The sequence below is a fragment of the Manis pentadactyla genome, chromosome 3 (assembly GCF_030020395.1).
Source record: "Manis pentadactyla isolate mManPen7 chromosome 3, mManPen7.hap1, whole genome shotgun sequence".
In the NCBI taxonomy this organism is placed as follows: Eukaryota; Metazoa; Chordata; class Mammalia; order Pholidota; family Manidae; genus Manis; species Manis pentadactyla.
In genome coordinates this window covers 178,471,266-178,497,061 of record NC_080021.1, presented here as the reverse complement: position 1 = coordinate 178,497,061, position 25,796 = coordinate 178,471,266, and the positions used below count along the sequence as shown (strand labels likewise).

At 36.1% G+C, this 25,796-nt stretch overlaps 1 protein-coding gene across 1 annotated transcript in view; it reads right to left on the bottom strand.

The window, feature by feature from the left end:
• Positions 1 to 15,307: 15,307 nt before the first annotated feature.
• The window catches only part of IFT74 (intraflagellar transport 74), a 91,176-nt gene continuing 80,687 nt past the window's right edge, over positions 15,308 to 25,796 (bottom strand). The window contains exons 19-20 of the mRNA XM_036898098.2: positions 16,919 to 16,979; positions 15,308 to 15,637 (exon numbers count right to left, since the gene is read on the bottom strand). Of these exons, the coding sequence (XP_036753993.2) occupies positions 15,519 to 15,637; positions 16,919 to 16,979 (180 nt within the window). The 3' untranslated portion in view covers positions 15,308 to 15,518. The remainder of the gene's footprint in view (positions 15,638 to 16,918; positions 16,980 to 25,796) is intronic.

Below are 25,796 nucleotides of genomic sequence, written 5' to 3'. Positions count from 1 at the left end.
CATCACTGCTCCTGAAACAAAGTGTGGCTGCTATTCAAACGGAGCTTTAAGACAAGATTCCTAGTTAGACTTTCAATGAAATTAGCATTCCTAAAACACTCTCATACAGAGATTCTGCAGCCAAGTGAGACTCAACAGTCCTGGAGTATTCCGGGATGTTGGCCAGAACATGTCATTTAGGTTACAGGTGGATCATAGGGGCAGAGGCTATGAACATTCACTTATGCCTTCTTTTTTAGAAACTCATTATCCCATAAATTTTGAGACATTTGATACGCAACAGATGAGACATCAGGTCTTGAGGTACTCCTGGAGGTTTTACTTGAATACTCAGGAAAGACAGATAGTAGTAGTGGTAGTAAGGGTTCACGAACTTGGCATTTGGGCTTACGAAGGGACACTTGGTTTAATTTTCTTGAATCAGACAGTATATGCGTTTACCAAATAAAGTTATCATCACATTAAATTGCATTATTTCATTATTGTCTGTCCCTTGAAATGTAAGCTCCATCTAAGCAGGAATTTTGTTGGTCATGGTCTCTTCTTTATTCAGTACTAGTTGAATGAATTTGATAAATGGAAAACAGGCAGCTGTACTTGCTGGTATAGTTGCCTTTATACGTACATATGTGTATATGCTTTCTTCATATGATGGACTTCACACCATTAACAGTTATTGGCAATGAAAGTATTATTTTTTTGGCAATGAAATTATGATAAATAAGCGTGAGGGTAGAATATAGTTTGTAAAAGAATAATTTCAGAGGGTTGAGGCATATGTTATGTAATTTGCTGCTGTAATAAATTACCAGAAACTTGGTGGCTTAAAGCAACACAAATCTATTATCTTACAGTTTTGGAAGTCAGAAGTCTGAGAGGTCTTGCGGAGGCTTTAAGGGAGATCCATTTCCTTTCCCCAGCTTCCAGAGACTACCTGCATTTCCTGGCTCATAGCCCCTTTGTTCACCTTCAAAGTGCATTGTTCCAATATTTGCTTCTAATCCCCACATTTTATCTCGCTTATTTTTGACACTTTTGCTTCCCTTTTAAAGGGATATTGTGATTACATTGGGCCTGCCTAGAAAATACAAAATAACCTTGCATCTCAAGATCCTCAACTTACTAACATTTACAATGTCTCTTCTGCAATGTAAGGAAACAAATTCACAGGTTCTGAAGTTTAAGATGTGAACGTCTTTGAAAGGCATTATTCTATGTACCACAGCTATTTAGAAATTTTACTTGCATTGAAGTTTTCACAGTTTGCTCATTCACTATGTTGTTGCTTCAGTAAAAAATTTTGAGGCCCACAATGGACTTTTAATCTGAATCAATAAAATTGGATATCTATTTCTATATCTACCAAGAAGTCCTAATTATTTTTTTAAATGGACTGAAGCAGGGGGCAATACTATTTATTTTATCAATTATTTCAAAATATTGTAACATGAGTTATAAATAATGATTTTCAAGTAGTAAGACTGATCCTCACCTTACCCTCATTCCTTACCTTCCAAACATACTGAAATCTGCTTTTATTACATTCAAATGTGTATTGAGCTTCAAAGTAGCAAATTTGGTAGGGCAGGCTCTTAGCCCAAGGATGTTGCCTTTATTCCAAACACTTTATAGGTTCTTTTTTGGAACTGTCTTTAGAAACAGTTCTCCAGACACAAAGGAAAACATGGCTCATTATTTTTAAAGTCACAAGGTACTTTGCGTAGTCTGTCTTCTTCCCTTCCCCATTGTTTTAATCCACTTGCCTTCATCTCCACTCCTTCCTCTGCTGACATTAGTGCCAGAGATCTGTGAGGCTGAGAGAATGGCCTGGGAAGCCAGAGTGTGACTGCGAAGGGGGCAGGGAGAGCCTCATACAGAGTTCCAGAGGCAGCCTACTGCAATGTAAGTTAATCTGTGTGATCCAGCCTATTTGAGACAGTGTTAAATAACAATATTTGATCATTTGCTGTGTCAAATGATGTTGTTAAAACAAGTCCCTATTGAGAACTGTCTGCAACTTCACCTAAACTTCTTTTAGTTTCCAATGTAAATATTATTTTAGATAAAAAGGTATACTTAATCAAGCAGACTTTTTGATGTAGTATTTTTTGACAGAGGAAGTGGGAGCATTGGAGGAAAGACTAGAAAAAATTCTACCCTGTACTGACTTTTCTTCCAAAGGACATCTCCACTTAAAAATTTTCTTAGAATAGCACTATAATTCAAACTCTGATAATTAAAGTTTAACTACAATGGTACATGGAAAAATGAAGAAAATATTACCACTAATGGCATAAACATAGGCTGCAAACTGCAAAATGGCATTATTAAATGTAAGCACAATTTACAAATCTTCTGATATTTTTAATTCCTGAAATTACACAAGATCTGACTAGTAGGATTGTTTCAGGGGACCCATTCAGAAGAAAGTATCTAAAATATTCATGACTACTACATATATTTTTTTCTTCACTGGACCAATTAAGCTTACTTTTCAATGAAATACGTCTGTATGAATACCTCAAGAGTAATAAAAGGAAATGCAAAAAGTCCTACGTTAGGTTATCATCTCACATAGGAAAGGTTTTTTTTCCCCCTTATGCAAGAGTCTTCCTCTACTTAACAAAACTGCCATGGCTTCTATGCTGTCCCATTTGTAGCTACTATCCATATGTTGTTACTGAGCACTTGAAATATGGCCTGTCTGAACTGAGACCTGCTTAAGTAAAAATATACATTGGATCTTAAAGATTTATAATGAAAAACAGAACATAAACGATCTCAATAATTTTTATTAATTACATGTTGAAATATTTCAGATAATAAGTTAAATTAAAAATATATATTATTGAAGTACAGTTGATATACAATATTATTTTATTTTCAGGTATACAAATAGTGATTCAACAATTATATGTATTATGAAATACCACAATAAGTATAGTCATCAACTGTAACCATACAAAGTTATTACAATATTATTGACTATATTCCCTATGTTGTACTTTTCATCCCCGTGACTTATTTATATTATAATTAAGTTTGTACCTCTCTATCCCCTTCATGAATTTCACCTGTTTCTTTTTACTTGTTTAATGTAGGTACTAGAAAATAAAAATTTATGTATTTGGCTTACACTTGTAGTTCACAGTATATTTCTATTAGACAGAACTATTCTAAATCATCAGGGCACTATTTCCTTCTACAGGATCAGAAACCTTCACTGCTGAATAGACATGTCTGAATGAGATTTATTTATACATTAAAATGTCTTGAATTCAAAATACTTTTAAAGCTTTATCTATTAAATCACTAGATCTCTAAGGAAGAGTAGATAGTTATGTCCCCCATTTTCCAAATGCAGTGCCACAGACATTTAAATGACTGACAATTGTAAAAGTTGTACAAGTTCTCAAATCTCTACCCAGGTTCTTACAATGTCTTTACTTTCATTTTTCTTAGTATATATTCTTAGAGAAGCAATGGTCATTTGATTAAAAAAAAAAATGCCTAGAAATAACCAAATCATTAACCCTAGAAGAAAAGCTAGCAGATGGGAGCCCAAATGAAGAATCTCAACAGATGTTCCCTCAACCACAGAGAGAGACAAGAAAAGACTGAATCAATTGCTACAATTGTCAACAGTATTGTAATAAGAAAAGCTATAAAAAAATCTCACCAATTAAAATACTCCATAAAAAAATTATTCTGAATTATATTTATAGAAGGGTCAGTTTTATATTTGTTTTATCCTCCCAACAAGTGTAATCACCTATCTACCTTTCACGTATCTTTCTCTCTATCTATCTAAATATCCCAGGGGAACAGAAACCTGGCCTGTCCTTGAATAAGCTTTGAAAAGGTCCTCTCGATTACAATAGTGACGCTAGGGAAGAAGAATGGCATTTCAGACATTACTGTTTCTCAGCAGAATCCAAGAGAATATCTAAAGACCTCTTGAGTAACTGTATCCAAGCACTCCCAGGCCCCCTCTTAAACAAACAAACAAACAAAGGAGTATTTTATTACGAGTCTCTCTTTCATGTTAACCAAAGACGTTTAGTCGAGATTTATGTTTGGTTCCCCTAATTCTTTTTTAGTGTTTTTTTTAATTAAGGTATCATTGATATACAATCTTATGCTCAGGTTTCACATGAGCAACATTGTGGTTACTACATTCCCTCTATTATCAAGACCCCACCATATACCCCATTACAGTCACTGTCCATCAGCATAGTAAGATTCTATAGAGTCACTACTTGTCTTCTTTGTGCTCTATTGCCTTCCCCGTGAACCCCCTATGTTATGTGTGCTAATCATAATGCCCCCTTTTCCCCTTATCCCTCCCTTCCCCGTCACCCTCCCCAGTCCCTTTCCCTTTGGCAAAAGTTAGTCCATTCTTGGGTTTTGTGAGTCTGCTGCTGTTCTGTTCCTTCAGTTTTTGCTTTGTTGTTATACTCCACAGATGAGTGAAATCATTTGGTACTTGTCTTTCTCCCCATGGCTTATTTCACCGAGCCTAATACCCTCTAGCTCCATCCATGTTGTTGCAAATGGTAGGATTTGTTTTCTTCTTATGGCTGAATAATATTCCATTGTGTATATGTACCACATCTTCTTTATCCATTCATCTACTAGTGGGCACTTAGGTTACTGCCATTTCTTGTCTACTGCAAATAGTGATGCGATAAACATAGGGGTGCACATGTCTTTTTCAAACTGGGCTGCTGCATTCTAAGGATAAATTCCTAGAAGTGGAATTCCAGGGTCAAACGGTACTTTTATTTTAGTTTTTGGAGGAAACTCCATACTGTTTTCCACAATGGTTGAACTAATTTACATTTCCATTAGTAATGTAAATGTTCCCCTTTCTCCACATCCTTGCCAGCATTTGTTGTTGTTTGTCTTTTGGATGTTGGCCATCCTAACTGGTGTGAGGTTATATCTCATTGTGGTTTTAATTTGCATTTCTCTGATGATTAGTGATGTGGAGCATCTTTTTATGTGCCTGTTGGACATATGAATTTCTTCTTTGGAGAACTCTGTTCAGCTCCTCTGCCCATTTTTTAATTGGGTTATTTACTTTTTGGTTGTTAAGGCGTGTGAGCTCTTTATATATTTTGGATGTTAATCCTTTATCCGATAAGTCATTTATAAATATATTCTCCCATGCTGCAGAATGCCTTTTTGTTCCACTGATGGTGTCCACTGCGGTACAGAATCTTTTTAGTTTGATATAGTCCCACTTCTTCATTTTTGCTTTTGTTTCCCTTGCCCGAGGAGATAAGTTCATGAAAAACTTGTTCATGTTTATATTCAAGAGATTTTTGCTTATGTTTTCTTCTAAGAGTTTTATGGTTTCATGACTTACATTCACATCTTTGATCCATTTTGTTTACTTTTGTGTATGGAGTTAGACGGTAATCCAGTTTCATTCTCTCACATGTAGCTGTCCAATATTGCCAACACCAGCTGTTGAAGAGGCTGTCATTTCTCCACTGTATGTCCACGGCTCCTTTATTGTATATTAATTGGCCATATATGTGTAGGTTTACATCTGGTCTCTCTATTCTAATCCATTGATCTATGGGTCTGTTCTTGTGCCAGCACCAAATTGTCTTGATTACTGTGGCTTTGTAGTAGAGCTTGAAGTTGGAGAGCATAATCCTCTCTGCTTTATTCTTCCTTCTCAGGATTGCTTTGACTATTTGGGGTCTTTTGTGGTTCTGTATGAATTTTAGAACTATTTTTTCCAGTTCATTGAAGAATGCTGTCAGTATTTTGATAGGGATTGCATTGAATCTGTAGATTGCTTTAAGCAGAATGGCCATTTTGACAATATTAATTCTTCCTGCCCAAGAGCATGGAATGAATTTCCACTTAGTAGTGTTCTCTTTAATTTCTCTCAAGAGTGTAGTTTTTAGCATACAGGTCTTTCACTTCCTTGGTTAGGTTTATTCCTAGGTATTTTATTCTTTTTGATGAAACTGTGAATGGAACTGTTTTCCTGATTTCTCTTCCTACTAGTTCATAGTTAGTGTACAGGTATGCAACAGATTTCTGTGTATTAATTTTGTATCATGCAACTTTGCTGAATTCAGATATTAGTTCTAGTAGTTTTAGAGTGGAGTCTTTAGGGTTTTTTTATGTACAATGTCATGTCATTTGCAAACAGTGAGTTTCATTTCTTCCTTACCGATCTGGATGCCTTTTATTTCTTCGTGTTGTATGATTGCTGTGGTGAGGACCTCCAGAACTATGCTGAATAAAAGTGGGGAGAGTAGGCATCTTTGTCTTGTTCCCAATCTTAGAGGAAAATATTTCAGCTTTTTACTGTTAAGTATGATGTTGGCTGTGGGTTTGTCATATATGGCCTTTATTATATTGAGTCATTTACCCTCTATGCCCATTTTGTTGAGAGTTTTTATTATGAATGGGTGTTGAATTTTAACAAATGCTTTTTCAGCATCTATGGAGATGATCATGTGATTTTGTCCTTTTAATTGATACAGTGGATGATGTTGATGGATTTTTGAATGTTGTACCATCCTTGCATCCTTGGGATGAATCCCACTTGATCATGATGTATGATCTTCTTGATGTATTTTTGAATTCTGTTTGCTAATATTTTGTTGAGTATTTTTGCATCTATGTTCATCAGGGATATTGATATGTACTTTTCTTTTTTTATGGTGTCTTTGCCTGGTTTTGGTATTAGAGTGATGCTGGCTTCATGGAATGAGTTTGGAAGTATTCCCTCTTCTTCTATTTTTTGGAAAACTTTAAGGAGAATGGGTTTTATGTCTTCTCTAAGTGTCTGATAAATTCAGCAGTGAAAATATTTGGCATGGGGATTTTTTTCTTAGGTAGTGTTTTGATTAATGATTCAATTTCATTGCTGGTAATTGGTCTTTTCAGATTTTCTGTTTCTATCTGGGTCAGTCTTGGAAGGCTGTATTTTTCTATAACTTGCCCATTTCTTCTAGGTTATCCAGTTTGTTAGCATATAATTTTTCATAGTATTCTCTCATAATTCTTTGCATTTCTTTGGTGTCTGCAGTGATTTTTCCTTTCTCATTTCTCATTATGTTTATGGGTATAGACTTTCTTTTTTTCTTGATAAGTCTGGCTTGGTGTTTATCTACACTGTTTATTTTCTTGAAGAACCAGGTCCTGGTTTCACTGATTTTTTAAAATGTTTAACTTTTCTTGATTTTATTTATTTCTGCTCTGATCTTTATTATGTCTCTCCTTCTACTGACTTTGGGCCTCATTTGTTCTTCTTCTTCCAGTTTCAATAATTGTGAATTTTGACTGTTCATTTGGGATTGTTCTTCCTTCTCTAAATAGGCCTGGATTGCTATATAGTTTCCTCTTAGAACTGCCTTTGCTGTGTTCCCACAGAAGTTAGGGCATTGTGCTGTTGTCTTTCATTTGTCTCCATATATTGCTTGATCTCTTTCAATTTGGTCATTCATCCATTGATTATTTAGGAGCATGTTGTTAAGTCTCCATGTGTTTGTGAGCCTTTTTGTTTTCTTTGCACAGTTTATTTCTAGTTTCATACCTTTGTGGTCTGAGAAGTTGGATCGTACAATTTCAATCTTTCTGAATTTATGGAAGCTCATTTTGGGGCTCATATGTAATCTATTCTTGAAAATGTTCCATGTGCACTTGAGGAGAATGTGTATCCTGCTGCTTTTGGGTGGAGTGTTCTGTATATGTCTGTTAGATTCATCTGTTCTAATGTATTGTTCAGTGCCTCTGTCTCCTTATTTTTTGTCTGGTTGATCTGTCCTTTGGAGTGAGTTGTGTGTTCAAGTCTCCTAAAATGTATGTACTGCATTCTATTTTCCCCTTTATTTCTGTTAGTATTTGTTTCACATATGTAGGTGCTCCTGTGTTGGGTGCACAGATATTTATAATGGTTATATCCTCTTGTTGGACTGAGCCCTTTATCATTATGTAATGTCCTTCTTTGTCTCTTCTGACTTTCTTTGTTTTAAAGTCAATTTTGTCTGATACAAGTACTGTAACTCCTGCTTTTTTCTCCCTATTGTTTGTATGAAATATCTTTTTCCGTCCCTTCACTTTTAGTCTGTGTATGTCCTTGGGTTTGAAGTGAGTCTCCTGTAGGTAGCATATAGGTGGGTCTTGCTTTTTAATCCATTCTGTACCTCTATGTCTTTTGATTGGTGCATTCAATCCATTTACATTTAGGGTGATCATTGATAGATATGTACTTATTGCCATTGCATGCTTTGGATTCGTGGTTACCAAAGGTTCAAGGATAGCTTCTTTACTATCTAGCAGTCTACCTTAACTCACTTATTATGCTATTATAAACACAATCTGAAGATTCTTTTTTCTCTCCCTTCCATTTCTTCCTCCTCCACTCTTTATATGTGAGGTGTCATATTCTGTACTCTCTGTATCCCTTGACTGACTTTGTAGGTAGCTGATTTAATTTTGCATTTGGTTAGTATTTAATTGGTTTCCTTCCTTTGCTGTGGTTTTATTTTCTCTGGTGACAGCTATTTAGCCTTAGGCACACTTCCATCTAGAGCAGTGCCTTTAAAATACACTGTTGAGTTGTTTGTGGGAGGTAAATTCCATTAACTTTTGCTCATGTGGGAATTGTTTAATCCATCCTTCAAATTTAAATGATAATCTTTCTGGGTAGAGTATTCTTGGTTTGAGGTCCTTCTGTTTCATTGCATTGACTATATCATGCCACTCCCTTCTGGCCTGTAGGGTTTCTGCTGAGAAGTCTGATGATAGTCTGGAGTTCCCCTTTTTAGGTCATCTTTTTCCTCTCTCTGGCTGCTTTTAATACTCTGTCCTTGTCCTTGATCTTTGCCATTTTAATTATTATATGTCTTGGTGTTGTCCTCTTTGGGTCCCTTGTGTTGGGAGATCTGTGGACTTCCATGGTCTGAAAGACTATTTCCTTCCCCCGATTGGTAAGTTTTCAGCCATTATTTCTTCAAAGACACTTTCTATCCCTTTTTCTCTCTCTTCTTCTGGTGACCCTATAATGTGAATATTGTTCTGTTTGGATTGGTCACACGGTTCTCTTAATATTCTTTCATTGCTAGAGATGCTTTTTTCTCTCTGTGCCTCAGTTTCTTTGTATTCCTCTTCTCTAATTTCTATTCCATTTACTGTCTCCTCTATCTTATATAATCTGCTTTTAAATCCCTCCATTGTTTGTTTCATTTCAGTTACTCTATTTGTTAAGGTGTCTATCTCCCTCCTGAATTTGTACTTTAGCTCTTGAATATTTTTCTGTAGCTCCATTAGCAGGCTTATGATGTTTATTTTGAATTCTTTTTCAGGAAGATTGGTGATTTCAGTCTCACCAAGCCCTCTTTCTGGTGTTTGAGGGATTTTGAATTGAACAAGGATCTTCTGCCATTTCATAGTCGTGGAGAGATGGGAGTGGCCACAGATGAGTGGTATGAGTGTGAGCTGGGAGGACAAAGTCCCTTCCTGCTTGCTGGTAGCAGTGCCTGTCTCTGCTGTCTGTGCCAGTTATCCATGCCCAGGGAGCGGCCTCTGAGTTAATCTCCTAAACTGCCATGGGTGGGGCGGTCCTCAGGATGGCCTAGTGTGATGACGGGGGTCGCTGACAAGCAGTGCGGGTGTTTACAGGGTGGGCACACCCTTTGGTGCTTCCCAGTCACTGTGCCTGTCTCTGCTATCTCGGCCAGTTAGCAGCACACAGGGAGAAGCCTCTGTGTTAAGCTGTATAGTTGCTGTAGGTGGGGCTGTCCTCTGGCTGGTCTGCAGCAATGGCGGAGACAGCAGGCTTGCATGCAGATGCCAGTGGGGATGGAGGGGCTGCTTATTGCAGTGAGGGACCTCGGGGCTGCATTGCCATGCAGGAGAATAGGGTGCCTGAAGCTCCTGAAAGTTCCCAACCTGCTGGGCCAAGTGTGCTAGGAGAATTTTGTCCACCTGTTCCTTCTCCTAAATCCTTGCCCCTTTAGCCACATTCTGACTGTTGAGAAGTCTTTTAAAGTGCCTGCTTTTCTTTTGTTCCAGAGCAGCCGGCTGTGGGAACCTGTTCGCAGTTATAGTCTCTGACTTTGGTTTTCAGCCCCTCTAACCTCCAGAGCACCATGCAATGTGGGTCTGTACTCCTAGCGTAGATTTCTAGGGCTGGGTATTTAGCAGTCCTTTGCTTCTACTCTCTCCCCACTCTGATTCTCTTCCTTCCACCGGTGAGTTGGGTAAGGGGAGTGCTCGGGTCCTGCTGGGTCATGGCTTTTTACCTTACCCTTTTCCACTAGATGTTGACTTCTCCCACAAGTAGATTGGCTGGTGTTGTTACTTCTGGTCACTCTTTTAGGAATAGTTGCGTATGCTGTATTTTCAAATATATGTGGTTTTGGGAGGAGATTTCCACCACACTTCTCATGTAAAAGAAGCTCCTCTTCTTAAACATGGCACAGAAGTCTCCTTGTTCCTTTTTTAGTGTTTTTTTTTAAAGCAAGATATAACTCATATATCATAAAATCCACTTAAAGTGTATAATCAAATGTTTTTTTAAATATTCAGAGTTGTGCAAATACCATTTCAATTTTAGAATGCTGCCATCACCCCAAAATAAATACTGTATCTTTAATTATCAACCCCTTCAATTCTGTTCCTCCCATCCCTAGGCAACCGCTAAACTACTTTCTGTCTATGAATTTGTCTATTCTGGATATTTCAGATAAACAGAATCATACAATATGTAGTCTTCTGTGATTGGCTTCTTTCACTCAGCATGTTTTCAAAGTTTATCCATGCGGTAGTATATGTTAGTACTTCACTCCTTTATATTGCCGAAAAATGTTCCACTGTGTGTGTGTGTGTGTGTGTCTGTGTGTGTGTGTGTATGTGCATGCATGTGTGTGTGTTTGTGTGTGTGTGTATATACACACACACATTTTACTTATTCATTCATCAGTTGGACATTTGGGTTGTTTCCACTTTTACACTATTATTAATAAAGCTGCTATGCACATTCATGTACAAGTTTTTGTGTGAATATATATTTTCAAGTCTCTTAGGTACATACCTACAAGTGAAATTACTAGGTCATCAGGAGTTCCACATTTACCTTTTTAAGGAATTTTCAAACAGCTCTCCAAAGCAGCTACCATGCCTTTTTAATTTGGTTTACCCTACCCCACCCAAACTAATTCCATTCAATAAGCATTCACTGTGAGCCTATGTGCCAAGTTGTAGTAAAAGTCCATTTGGTCTTCTGGTAACTGCCATAAACATGGCACAGAAGTCTCTGCGGCATTAAGAAGGCAAAGGCTCCTGTACACTGCAGGGATGCAGGCTTCATCCATTCATCTACTGTTTGGCACTTTTGTTATTTCCTCCCAAGGGATGCTTGCTTTCTGTGTAGGCTACGTGGGAAGTTAAAGAAGCTGGAAAAGCAGTTTTCTTTTCCTCCTCTTCTTAACCATTTCCCCTAATCCTGACACACAAGGTCTCTGCTTTGTCCTTGCAGTTGGGGGTTGGGGGTGAGAATGGGTAGGGCTAGTTAACCTCTAAGACAGCCCTCCCCACTCCAGTTAACTAAGGGAAAGTTCATTTTAACAAGAAGCTAATTAAATATTGAGAGATTTTTAAAGTGAACTATAGTTCCCTTTTATAAAAGAAATCAGGTTGAGTTTTGGGCTGTATCAAATATCTTCACCTACATGTCAGTCTGGACTTCCTCTAAAAGAGTGAGTTTATCTGTTGAAAATGATAACACAGAAAATGAGATAAAATTTCAGTTTGGTTAGTGGTTCTTTCTTGACCCTACGCCAAGTATAATTTTAATTGTTTAAGTCTGCCTTTCTTCAGTGGTATTACCATGTATCATGATAAGAATACTATTTTACCCAAAGATTTTGAAATAAAATATAAGTTAATTTTAAAATTTCATTGTAGTTTCTGTATTTCCCTTGTGAAAGGCTTTTCTAGTGTGTCTAAGCCTCCTTTAGGTAGTAAACCATCAATTTCTTCTGACTCATGATTTTTCCAAACTCTCTTGTATATTGGACTCTCTATAGATGTTATTTTCTCTCCCATGACACAGCTTCTCTCTATGTGTAATCACTCTGACTTACAGGACAGAGAAAATGTCCAAATACAACAGTCTTGGTCCCCAAGTAGGTTATTTCTATACGTTATTCTTATTCCCCTATACAGGTTTTCAGAGCAGCACTTCACTACAATGTATAATGAGAGAAGATATTGAGGCAGCAAGAATAAACTAGTTTCTTCTAAAATAAGCAGAAAGCATTAAATTTCTGTTTTTACAAAATTATAATAAATATTTTTAAAATAGAATTTTAAAAAATCACTTTAATTTTTTAGTATGAAAACACATCTGCATATTCTTGATTAAAATGAAATAAAGTTTCTAATTGTAGTAATGGAGGCAGTGCTTTATTTAATAAAAAATTGAAATAAATAAGGTAGTACAATATCAACCTGGATAATACCAGTGTTGGTGAGACTGCAGGAAAATGAGTACTCTTGCACACTGTTAAACCTTTCCGACAGCCATTTGTGTCAAAAGCCTTGGAGTCTGCATACTCTTTGAATCAATCCTGAGTTAAGCATTATTATTTCATTTTACAGATAAAGAAAGTGAAATTCATACAGACTAAGTAACCTCCAGGGTCATAAATTAATAGTGAGCTTCAATTGCAACTCACAGCTACCTAATCCAAGTTTACACTTAACTGTTATACAACAAACTTCATTCAATAATATGAGGCTTGTTTTTAGAAAGTATTTCTATAACAGAATAATATGTGGCAACTAAACATGTTATTGTACTAGAATATATGATGACATGGACAAATGTTTGCAGAATTATAAATAGCAAAAGCAAGCTTAAGAACAGTAAGATCTTAATTTGTTAAAAATACATAAATACAAAAACAAAACATGTGATATATACTGTAGATGCACATCTAAAGAGACTAGTGAGATCACAAGTAATTTATTTTTTTCATTTTGTTTACCTGTCTTTCCTAAGTTTTTTAACTTTGAATTAAAAATTGTTTTTTTAAAGATGTTCAATCTCAGTTCTCCAACTGTGAATCTACAATTTAAAGACATTTGTACCTTTCATTTAAAAAGGTACAAGAAAATAAGATACAGCAATTTTACAATAGATTATTACAGTTCTCTAATGATCCATTTCATTTTCTTCTAACTTTAAATGTTCTAATTTATTAATGTTGTTTATGCCAGAGTCACACAGCAAAAGGAAAACACTATAGGGAAACTGGACAGAGGGAAAGTAAGACTCCTTGGAGCACCTACTAACTGGTCTTTCATCTCTAGTGTGAATGGTTTTATTCGAGGCTCTAATCCTCTAACCCTGCATTGAATTTTACATTTTAATGTGAGACCAGAGTATGGTCAAATCAGGGACTCCCCAGTTAGTGAAAAAGAGTATCAGGAACTCATGTTTATTTACTGATAAAGGATAAGGATAGAAAAACAAACACTTGCTAACTTTCCCATGTTGACCTTCATTAGTAAAACTACTCAGCATGTTTGTTCAGTCTACAACTTCTTTCCATATGACTTACAAGGTGTTGTTTTAACAGGAATGGAACTCACTGAGCAATGTGACTGACTGAGGAAGAGCCGGCTCATGCAGATGGTAGCCTCCAGTTATATCCTAGCAGGGAATATTCTTGTTGGATATGCTGAAAAGCTCTAAAGGAAGGAAGAGACATTAGTGAGAATTTCCCTCAGATAACACACGTTTTAGTTTAAAGAAATCCTGCTCAGTTATGTTTTTCAGATATTATATATGAGTAATTTAGATCAGAAGTTGGAAACCTGGTTTTCAAGAAATTTTCAATTTTCTTTCTGCCAAACTTCCCATTGTTAGAATGCAAACACATATATTTAATGGATAGGCCAATCTTCCTACTTTTTTTCTGGGTGAAGACAGTTTCAGTTCTAGTCCAACGTCTGCAGGGTTGTCATACTATCACACCTCCTTTCCACAACTTTAAGTACTAACTGTACGTAAGACTTTATTTGAATTTTTATTGCTTTTCTAAGTATTACATGTACATCAGAGATAATTTTGAAAGCACCAAAAAGTCCAAGAAGATTAAAACACCCATAATCCCACCATTCAGGAAAATCTCTTATAGTTAAGTTTATACTCTGCTTGAATTTATTGACATTAGCATATTAAGGGTTCTGAGCAATCAAGAAGAAAGAGAATAATTTACCTTTGTTTTAAATTAAGTTTCCCAAACTACTTTGACTATGAATCCTCTGGTGGTACAACACCTACCTATTCATAACCAGAGAAACTCAGGATCTGAGGAACACATTCTAGGAATGACACCTTAATGAATGTATCACTGTCCAGGATCTTCAGCCATATTAGTAATCCAGAGTTAACCAACCTCAACAATGCTCAACCCTCTTCCTAACCTCAATTTACAGTGACAGTCACTTGAAGAAAGCAACATGCATGGGTAATTTTATAGTAAGTACATTATAGCTCAATAAAGCCTTAAAAAAAAAGAAACCAGTATGCTTATTTTTCAGGAATACTGAGAAATAGAGTAAGTAACTTGTTGTATACAAAATCAGAACAAAAGGAGAATTCAAAGAAATACTTTATGCTGGCCAAGGTGATTCATTTTTGCCCACAAGAGGATACATCTTTAGTTACTATGTCTCCCAGATTCATACTACACAGTTCTACCTCTTCTAGCTTTCCCTTTCAGTCTAGCAATGCTTATAAAGTAAGGCTCTGCTTAATTTTTGCTAAAGTACAAAACAGTTATGTATACTACAATGGGGAAAAGAACACCAGAAGCCATAGTCCAAAACAGCCCACTGTAAGTGCAGCATTTCTTTTAATCTTCATGTTTTTCCTACCGTAAACACATGAGAAAATATTTTCCAAATGAAAAGATTAAAGTTTTTAATTCCAAATGTTTAGGGATAACTGACATATAAAGAATATATGTTATATATTTACCTGTGAGTTTATATGCCTTAAAACACACCAAACACATCTTATTTGGGAAGTAACGCTCAAAGCTAAACATCTCCCTAGTTCTATTCTTACTATCTTTTTCTAGAAGCAAAAATCAACTAAATTGATATCAGTGCTAAATTAGAGTTACACTAAGTATCCCACCTAGAGTTGACACATGAAAAGATGATATTTGCTGCCATAGATGGATTATACCAACTAACTTCTTAGTTTCTCTACTTGTTCTTTGAGGTATTTTTATCGCCCACACACAAAAAAACCAAATATAATAAAGGAGATAATATATTTTCATATGCAAACTATTTATTGAACTATTGTACTACTAAAATTTCACTCATCAAAGAGGTAACAAAAATTACAGCATTCAAAAATTTTAGATAAAACTTTTCGAGGGTGAGCTGTTATTTTTTTAGTCATCTTGTACAAGTTTAACAGCAAGAAGATACTTCTAGGGAGACTTGCAGTTGGTTTAGACTCAGTTTCTATTCATGTTATGTAGAGCATCCACGATGGTTTTATTGAAATCTGCAATCTGTTTGGATACGTTCTTCATAATTGGCTGGTAATCACTCTCTTGACTCTTGGTTGCTATGACTAATTACATGAGTTAAGGGGGAACACTGTCGATAAAAATATTATTCTGATTGTGGCTCAGAAAGGAGCCAAACCATAGTGGTATGTTTCTTAGTGAAAACTGGAGATGCACAGAAAAAAGCACAAATAAAATATATTTTTAAAAATAACATATTATTCTGACAGATTAAGAATCAACTGAAACCTCAAACGTCGAGCAAAACTAGTTTCAAAGAAGTTCGCCTATAGTATGAAAGCTTTTTATAGTTAATATGTTATGCATCTCAGTCTAATTCTGGTCTTAGAAAATTGAATGTTCAGAAGAACCATGTTCTCTAGACTATCATGCAGAATTTCAGGCAAGTCTCTAGACTTCACTGTTTCAAAATCATCTACTTTATGCTGTACAAAACTAGAGTGCTTCACTTTAGCATATTGTGAATGGGAGTCTCTGGCTTTAACTAAGTGGCATGACTACTGGAAATAGAGCCCCCAGAGTATCTCATCTGGAGAAGGTGGGGTCCATGCTGCCCTGAGCTGAAGTTCAGCAGTGTCCCAGAGACCTATGCTACCAGGGAGTCAGGTGCTAGTTCTCCATGCAAAGATATCCTTGAGTGGGTTGAAGAACGAACTTTCAGGGAAATGTTTCTTACAACTCCATAATACAGTCCTCAAGCAGCTGCTTCCTCCTACGATCACACAAAAGACAAACAAGAAGATGGGATCTATGTACTGTCTTGGTACAAATGAGATGAAGCTGCACTAGATGAAACACAGATGAGCTTCAAAGCCAACTTTCTCATGACACTACTTGGTTTATCTCTCTTTCCTGCCCAGATATACTGGTACTGCATTACACAAAACAACAAACATATGTGATATATATAATTCTTCTAGTCACTCTAATGGAAGGAAGTGACTGTATTTGAGATCATAAGTTGAGGCTTAAGCAAATTAATTATCCAAAGTCAGTAACCTGTAAGTGGTAGAGTCAACAGTTAAAATTAGATCTCCCAACTCCAAAGCCTGTGCACTTGGAGACTCTGCCACACCAGGACTTTGTACAGTATGCTTTCTATTAATTACTTTGGTACACACACACACACACACACACACACACACACACACACACACACACACACACTGTTTACTATATAGAGTAGGACTAAGTCTTATTCATTTATTCCACACATATTTTGTACAGATTAGGTATTTGATTAGTGAGTGTTGAATTTCATTTGTCTTAAAAAAAATTCCTAGAAAAGGAATCCTTAAATTCATTTGCAGCTTTTTAAAGGATACATTCTTTCATCACAAAATTATTTTGCTCATGGTGTTGCCACTTCCTCTCCAAATTTGTAAGCTAAAAACACAAAAGAAAAATGTTAACAAGTGCCCATATTCAAAAACAATTATATATACCCTTTTAGGAAGATAAGAAAAAAAATCCACTCAACTTGAAATCTTATCAACTCCCTTGCATTTTATTGACATAAAGCCATGGTAGACAAAAAGAAATTTAGGAAAGATTAAACAATAGTAAATACATTAATACATACAGTGTTTATTTTAATTGGAAAACATTAAAAATATTTATTATGCCAATGAACATGCCAAGTGAAAGACAATTTATGATTTTTCCCTCTATTAAAAGAACTTAAAGAAGAAGAACGGGATGTGATGAGAATCTCTCCTTGATATCTGGAAGTCTAATGCCACCAATGTAATATATATTGCAACATTGTCAAAGGTTCAGCTATACAGGAGAAACTTCCTTATTTCCAGGGCTAAATTTCCTGTCTAATTCCACAAGCTGTGATAAGAGCAGAGCTGCAGTGTGAAGATTATATGAGGGCTGGTAAAAAGCTGGCACTGGTACAATAATTTCTGCATCAACAGGAAGCTAATGTGGATATTATATTGATGGTTGCTTCCTCAGAAGACAATTTTACTGTTATAGAATTAAATTGTTTTTCTGATTTAATTAACCTTGTAACTCAGGTTACAGTCTTTCTTTTTTAAGACGCACATAATATTTTTCCTAAACAAAGGACCATCTGAAAAGTGAACATTAAAATAATGTTCTACATGCACATTTCTAAGAGGTAATGATCATTTTGTAAATTTTGATAATTTAAACAGCATTAATATTTCTTTCTACTCTCATGTTAAAATTATTTTCAGGGCATAAATTCAGTCTTAATGTAGCATCCATCCCATTGTTTCTTCAAAGAGATATATCTAGATATTAGGATGAATCATAACTAATTAATTATGTGAACTGTATGTACTGTCAGCTAAGACTACTAAATCAGATCTAGCTCCCCAGAAAGGACCTTGAAGTTAAGATGGACTTAAGGAAGCAGTCAGCACTTTTTTTGACAATAAATCTTTAATAACCTTTTACAAAGTCAAGTATCAAACTCTCCCCCTTTGTTTAATACAGAGAAGTGGCCTTCTTAAAAGGCAACAGACCTCTTATGTGCTAAATGAAAGAATATTGCTGTAAGAGCAACAGTATGTCAGATGGACAAATTCTTTCTATTTTAAACATTTACATTACTGACTGGCCTTTAAACTTCTGAGGATATCATGAAGGAAATATCTGTATATTTAAAAAATTTGATACGAGTTTTTCATATATTTTGGATATTAGCCCCTCATCAGATATATGACCTGCAAATACTTTCTCCCATTCCATAAGTAGCTTTTTCATTTTGCTTTTTGTTTTTTTTACTGTGAAGAAGATTTTCAGTTCCACTTATTTATTTTTGCCTTTGTTGCTTGTGCTTTTGCTAAAAAATCATTTCCAAGACTAATGTCAAGAAGCTTTTTCCCTATGTTTTCTCCTAGGAGTTTTACAATTTGTTGCAATATAAATATGCTTAAATGATTTAAAGTAAATAATAGCCATTCATTCAGAAAAAGGACTGTTATGTAAAATTATTTATAGATATCAAAAAAGTTTTCAAGAAAAAGTTGCAAAAGATAGAGGCTAGGACTTGATTTGGCCAACTAGGATTCACAAAATGCAACAAATAATACAGAGAATAACTGTAAATTGTGGCTTACTTTGTGAGTTCTTGTTACCGGTATATGGGGTTAAGAATATGATTAGTGAGGATGTGCAGAAAAGGGAACCCTCCTGCACATTAGTGGGAATGTAAATTGGTGCAGCCACTGTGGAAAGCAGTATGGAAGTTCCTCAAAAAACTAAAATTAGAAATACCAGTAATTCCACTTCTAGGAATTTACCTGAAGAAAACAAATCCCTGATTTGAAAAGCTATATACATCCCTATGTTCATTAGCACATTATTTACAATAGCCAAGATAAGGAAGCAACCAAAGTCCATCAATAGATGGATAAAGAAGATATGGTATGTATACAGAAAAGAAGACTATTTAGCCATAAAAAAACATCCTGCTATTTGCAACAATATGGATGGACCTAGAGGATATTTTGCAAAGTGAAATAAGCTAGGTGGAGAAAGACAAATACCATGATTTCACTTATTTGTGGAATATAAAAGCAAAACAAAACAAAATGAACAAAATAGCTGTAGACTCATAGACACTGAGAAGTGACTAGTAGTAACCATGGGGGAAGGTTTAGGGTAGGTGCATGGGGAGGATGAGTGGGATAAAGGGGCACAAAAATCTCAATCATGATGTAAGTTGGTCACAGGGATGGTAGTATAGCATGGATAATATAGTCAATGATTCTGTAACATTTTTCTATGTTGACAGAGAACAGCACTAGTGGGAGTGTGGTGATGATTTAATAATATGGGTAACTGTTGAACCACTGTGTTGTATACTTGAAACCAATGTAAGATTGCATATTAAAGATACTTCAATAAAAATATAGAATATGATTAGCACTTAATGTGAAAATAAACATTGTAGCCAATTTACTAGCTCTAAGAAATTTTGTTTGCCAAATGTTTTCCTCCTTAAGTCATCTGTTTAGTAGAAGAGGAGGGCTGATATTCTGTAAGAAATATCAGTACTTATGCCTAAGAATCATTTAAGGCAATGATCTTAAAAACTTTTTCTTAGGTTCCTTCTCCAGCACTCATCCACAGTCTAAACAGCTTGGGATAGTTCTTCTACTTACAAGTCTATATATAGACTTTATATTATGAAGTTGAGATAGAATGTCTGATAAATTTGAACTATGTAAGTTAGTGAATTCTAAGCTTTTAGTTGTAGAAAACTCTAGTGAGACTATACCCCTTCCAAGAAAGTATACCTTTTATAAAAAAGTGGCATATCAAAGTGGTACATGAAGTATCTGATGTCATAAAAATGCCATCAAAGAAGAGCTTGAAAATTTAAGAAAATAAATGCTTAAAGACTATGCATAGGAAGTCTTAGCCATGGCAATTAGACAAGTTAAAGAGATAGAAGGCATCCAAATTGGTAAGGTAGAAGTAAAACTGTCACTATTTGCCAATGATATGATACTACACATAGAAAACCCTAGACTCCACCAAAAATCTATTAGAACTAATAACTAGATTGAGAAAAGTTGCAGGATACAAAATTAATACACAGAAAATCTGTGTATTAATTCACTTATTTGTAGTATCTAAAAACAAAACAAAATGTACAAAATAGCAGTAGACTCATAGACTCTGAAAAAGTGACTAGTGGTTACCATGGGGGACGGATTGGGGTAGGTGGCTGGGAAGGGTGAGGGGGACAAAGGGGCATAGAAATTCTCAATCATAATATAAGTTGGTCATAGGGATGGAAGTGTAACATGGAGAATATAGTCAGTGGTTTGGTAACATTTTCCTATGTTGACAGACAGTAACTGTACTAATGAAGATGAAGATTTAATAATGTGGGCAACTGCTGAATCACAGCATTGTATACTTGAAACCAATGTAATACTGTGTATCAACTATATTTCAATTTTAAAAAAGGGAAAAAAAGATTATATGTACAGAATGATTTCCTTTTTGTAAAAACAATAAATTAGTAATGGATGTATAGTTGAAAAGGGAAAAAAGTTTACAAGGATATTATACCAAAATGTTAAAGATGGTTATCTATCACAATCATATTATAATGTAAAGAAAAGGAAGAAAATATTTTAATGCATATAGAATAAATCATAGTTGCTACATAGGCTATTAGATATGAGAATGACCAATCAGACCATAATTACTGATTTTGTGTAAGACATAATGCTTCATTTAATCTTCCAACAAATATTTACTGACCACCTATTATGTGCCAGCCACTAGACAGTGCTGGGGAGAAAATAAATGAAGCATATATCATCTCTGTCATCTCAGATAGAGCTCTCAATATACAATACCTCAGACCATGTTCAAATAATTACCAGTAGGATGAGTGATATGAAAAAGGGCCTTGTTTGTACATCTTATGTAACTAATCAGAGATGTAAATCAAGAAGTTCAAGGATAGGACTTCTCTTGATAGCATTTGAACAGTTATTTGAACAGTTTTAAAACTAAAAATAACCTAAATGTCAAACAACATGGATTGGTTCAGTGAATTGTGCTATATTCATGTAGTCAAATATTACATAGAATCATATTTTTAAAATATCTACTAACAAGGGAACTACATATGTATAGTTAATAATGAAAAATAATATGTAGCATATGATACCATTTTTATAAATCTATAGAAATGTGTACATGTGCATATGTACAAAGTGTGTGTACACATAACATATATATAAGGACTAAAAGGACCCACACAAAAATGACAATTACTCTCCTGGGTGGTAGGATACTAGGCATTATGGTTTATTTTCTTAAATGGTAGTTTTATGAGTTAGCAAAGTTTCTGCATTAAAAATTACTTGCTTTTGAGGAGAAGCCAAGATGGCGGTGTGAGTAGGACAGTGGAAATCTCCTCCCAAAAACATATATATTTTTGAAAATATAACAAATACAACTATTCCTAAAAGAGAGACAAGAAGATACAGTACAACAGCCAGGCTACATCTACACCTGTGAGAACCCAGTGCCTCGCGAAGTGGGTGAGATACAAACTGCAGCCTGGTGGGACCTGAGCAGGCCCCTCACCCCAACTCCTGGCAGGAGGAGAGGAGTCGGAGCAGGGAGGGAGCGGGAGCCCAGGAATGCTAAATACCCAGCCCTAGCCATCTGCACCGGAGCACAGACACAGAGTGTGTGTGGGGTGCTGGATACTAAGGAAATGGGACAGTAAAACCTGCGAGCAGGACCCCACAGCCGGTGCCCCTGGGACAAAAGAAAAGTGAGTGCTTTTTGAAAGTCTTAAAGGGACAGGGGCCTCATAGCTGTACGGAAGCATCCCGGTGCAATCAGCCTAGCAGCTGGGAATCCCGGGGAACTCCAGGTGCCCTAACCCTGGGTGGCAGCGCAGCTTGGAGGCTCCTCATGGTGATAAACAGCCTCCTGCCCATTCTCCCGCCAGTGCAGACCTGCCATAGTGGAGTAGCAACCTGAAAGTGGCCAGACCCACAGCAACTGCGCAGAGCTTAACTCCACAGTGGCCCGGGCAAGAATCAGAGACCCCGTCTGCGCACAGCTGCCCAGCACAAGCCACTAGGGGCCGCCATTATCCCAGGAAAGGAAGGCCAGGAGCAAGTGGAAAGGGTCTTGGTCCTCCCAGCTGACACATGCGCCAACTGCTTACGACTACCTCTGTTGCCATGAAAAGGCAGAAGAATTAGATACAGACCAGAAAAACCCAGACATCCTCCCCTGAGAGGGAATCTGAGGAAATAGATTTAACCAATCTTCCTGAAAAAGAATTCAAAATAAAGGTCATAACCATGCTGATGGATGTGCAGAGAAATATGCAAGAGCTAAGGAGGAAGAGTAAAGAAATAAAACAATCTCTGAAAGGACTTAAAAGCAGAATGAATGAGTTGCAAGAGGCCATTAATGGAATAGAAATCAGAGAACAGGAATGCAGAGAAGCTGATGCAGAGAGAGATAAAAGGATCTCCAGGAATGAAAGAATATTAAGAGAACTGTGTGACCAATCGAAACGGAACAATATCCACATTATAGGGGTACCAGAAGAAGAAGAGGGATAAAAAGGGATAGAAAGTGTCTTTGAAGAAATAATTGCTGAAAACTTCCCCAAACTGGGGGAGGAAATAGCCTCTCAAGACCACGGAAACACACAGAACTCCCAACACAAGGGACCAAAGGAGGACAATACTAAGACACATAACAAAATGGTAAAGATCAAAGACAAGGACAGAGTATTAAAGGCAGTCAGAGAGAGAGAAAAGGTCACCTACCAAGAAAAACCCATCAGGTTATCATCAGACTTCTCAACAGAAACCTTATAGGCTAGAAGAGAATGGCATGATATATTTAATGCAATCAAACAGAAAGGCCTTGAACCAAGGATACTGTATCCAGCAGGATTATCATTTAAAAATGAAGGAGGGTTTAAACAATTCCTGGACAAGCAAAAGTTGAGGAAATTTGCCTCCCACAAACCACCTCTACAGGGTACTTTAGAGGACTGCTCTAGATGAAAGCACTCCTAAGGCTAAACAGATGTCACCAGAGAAAATAAAATCACAGCAAAGAAAGCGGAACAATCAAATACTAACTAAAGGCAAAAAATAAAATCAACTACCCACAAAAGCAGTCAAAGGAAACACAAAAGAGCACAAACAAACAAACAAACAAACATCTAACATACAAAGAATGGAGGAGGAGGAATAAGAAGGGAGAGTAAAAGAATCATAAGACTGTGTTTATAATAGCTCAATAAGTGAGTTAAGTTAGACAGTAAGATAGTAAAGAAGCTAACCTTGAACCTTTGGTAACCACAAACCTAAAGCCTGCAATGGCCATAAGTACATATCTTTCAATAATCACCCTAAATGTAAATGGACTGAATGCCCAATCAAAAGACACAGAGTAACAGAATGGATAAAAAAGCAAGACCCATCTATACGCTGCTTACAAGAGACTCACCTTAAACCCAAAGACATGCCCAGACTAAAAGTCAAGGGATAGAAAAAGATATTTCATGCAAACAACAAGGAGAAAAAAGCAGGTGTTGCAGTACTAGTATCAGACAAAAAAGACTTCAAAACAAAGAAAGTCACAAGAGATAAAGAAGGACATTATATAATGATAAAGGGGTCAATCCAACAAGAGGATATAACCATTATAAATATATATGCACCCAATACAGGAGCACCAACATATGTGAAACAAATACTAACAGAATTAAAGGAGGAAACAGAATGTAATGCATTCATTTTGGGAGACTTTAACACACCACTCACTACAAAGGATAGATCCACAACACAGAAAACAAGTAAGGACACAGAGACACTGAACAACACACTAGAACAGATGGGCCCAGTAGACATCTATAGAACTCTACATCCAAAAGCAATAGGATACACATTCTTCTCAAGCGCACATGGAACATTCTAAAAAATAGACCACATACTAGGCCACAAAAGAGCCTCAGTAAAATCCTAAAGATTGAAATCCTACCAACCAACTTCTCAGACCACAAAGGAATAAAACTAGAAATAAATTGTACAAAGAAAGCAAAAAGGCTCACAAACACATGCAGGCTTAACAACATGCTGCTAAATAATCAATGGATCAACGACCAAATCAGAATAGAGATCAAGCAATATATGGAAACAAACGACAACAACAACACCAAGTCCCAACTTCCGTGGGACGCAACAAAAGCAGTTTTAAGAGGCGAGTATATAGCAATCCAGGCATACTTAAAGAAGGAAGAACAATCCCAAATAAATAGTCTAAAGACACAATTATCAAAATTGGAAAAAGAAGAACATATGAGGCCTAAAGTCAGTAGAAGGAGTGACATAATAAAGTTAAGAGAAAAAATAAATAAAATTGAGAGGAATAAAACAATAGAAAAAAATCAGTGAAACCAAGAGCTGGTTCTTTGAGAAAAGAAACAAAATACATAAGCCCCTAGCCAGACTTATAAAAAGAAAAAGAGAATCTACACACATCAACAGAATCAGAAATGAGAAAGGGAAAATCACAATGGACACCACAGAAATACAAAGAATTATTAGAGAATACCACAAAAAACTATATGCTAACAAGCTGGAAAACCTAGAAGAAATAGACAACTTCCTAGAAAAATACAACCTTCCAAGACTGACCAAGGAAGAAACACAAAATCTAAACAGACCAATTACCAGCAAAGAAACTAACGTGGTAATAAAAAAACTACCCAGGAGCAAAACTCCTGAGCCAGATGGATTTACCACAGAGTTTTATCAGACAAACACAGAAGACATAATACCCATTCTCCTTAAAGTTTTCCAAAAAATAGAAGAAGAGGGAATACTTCCAGACTCATTCTATGAAGCCAGCATCACCCTAATACCAAAACCAGGCAAAGACCCCACCAAAAATGAAAATTACAGATCAATATCCCTGATGAACATAGAGGCAAAAATACTCAACAAAATATTAGCAAACTGAATTCAAAAGTACATCAGGAGGATCATACACCATGATCAAGTGGGATTCGTCTCAGGGATGCAAGGATGGTACAACATTCAAAAATCCATCAACATCATCCACCACATAAACAAAAAGAAGGACAAAAATCACATGATCATCTCCATAGATGCTGAAAAGCATTTAACAAAATTCAACATCCATTCATGATTTAAACTCTCAGCAAAATGGGTATAGAGGGCAAGTACCTCAACATAATAAAGGTCATATATGAAAAACCCACAGCCAACATCTTAATGAACAGTGAGAAGCTGAAAGCATTTCCTCTAAGATTGGGAACAAGACAGGGATGCCCACTCTCCACACTGTTATTCAACATAGTACTGGAGGTCCTAGCCATGGCAATTAGACAAAACAAAGAAATACAAGGAATCCAGATTGGTAAAGAAGAAGTTAAACTGTCACTATTTGCAGATGACATGATATTGTACATAAAAAACCCTAAAGACTCCACTCCAAAACTACTAGAACTGATATCAGAATACAGCAGAGTTGCAAGATACAAAATTAATACACAGAAATCTAAGGCTTTCCTATACACTTACAATGAACTAATAGAAAGAGAAATCAGGAAAACAATTTCATTCACAATTGCATAAAAAAGAATAAAATACCTAGGAATAAACCTAACCAAGGAAGTGAAAGACCTATACC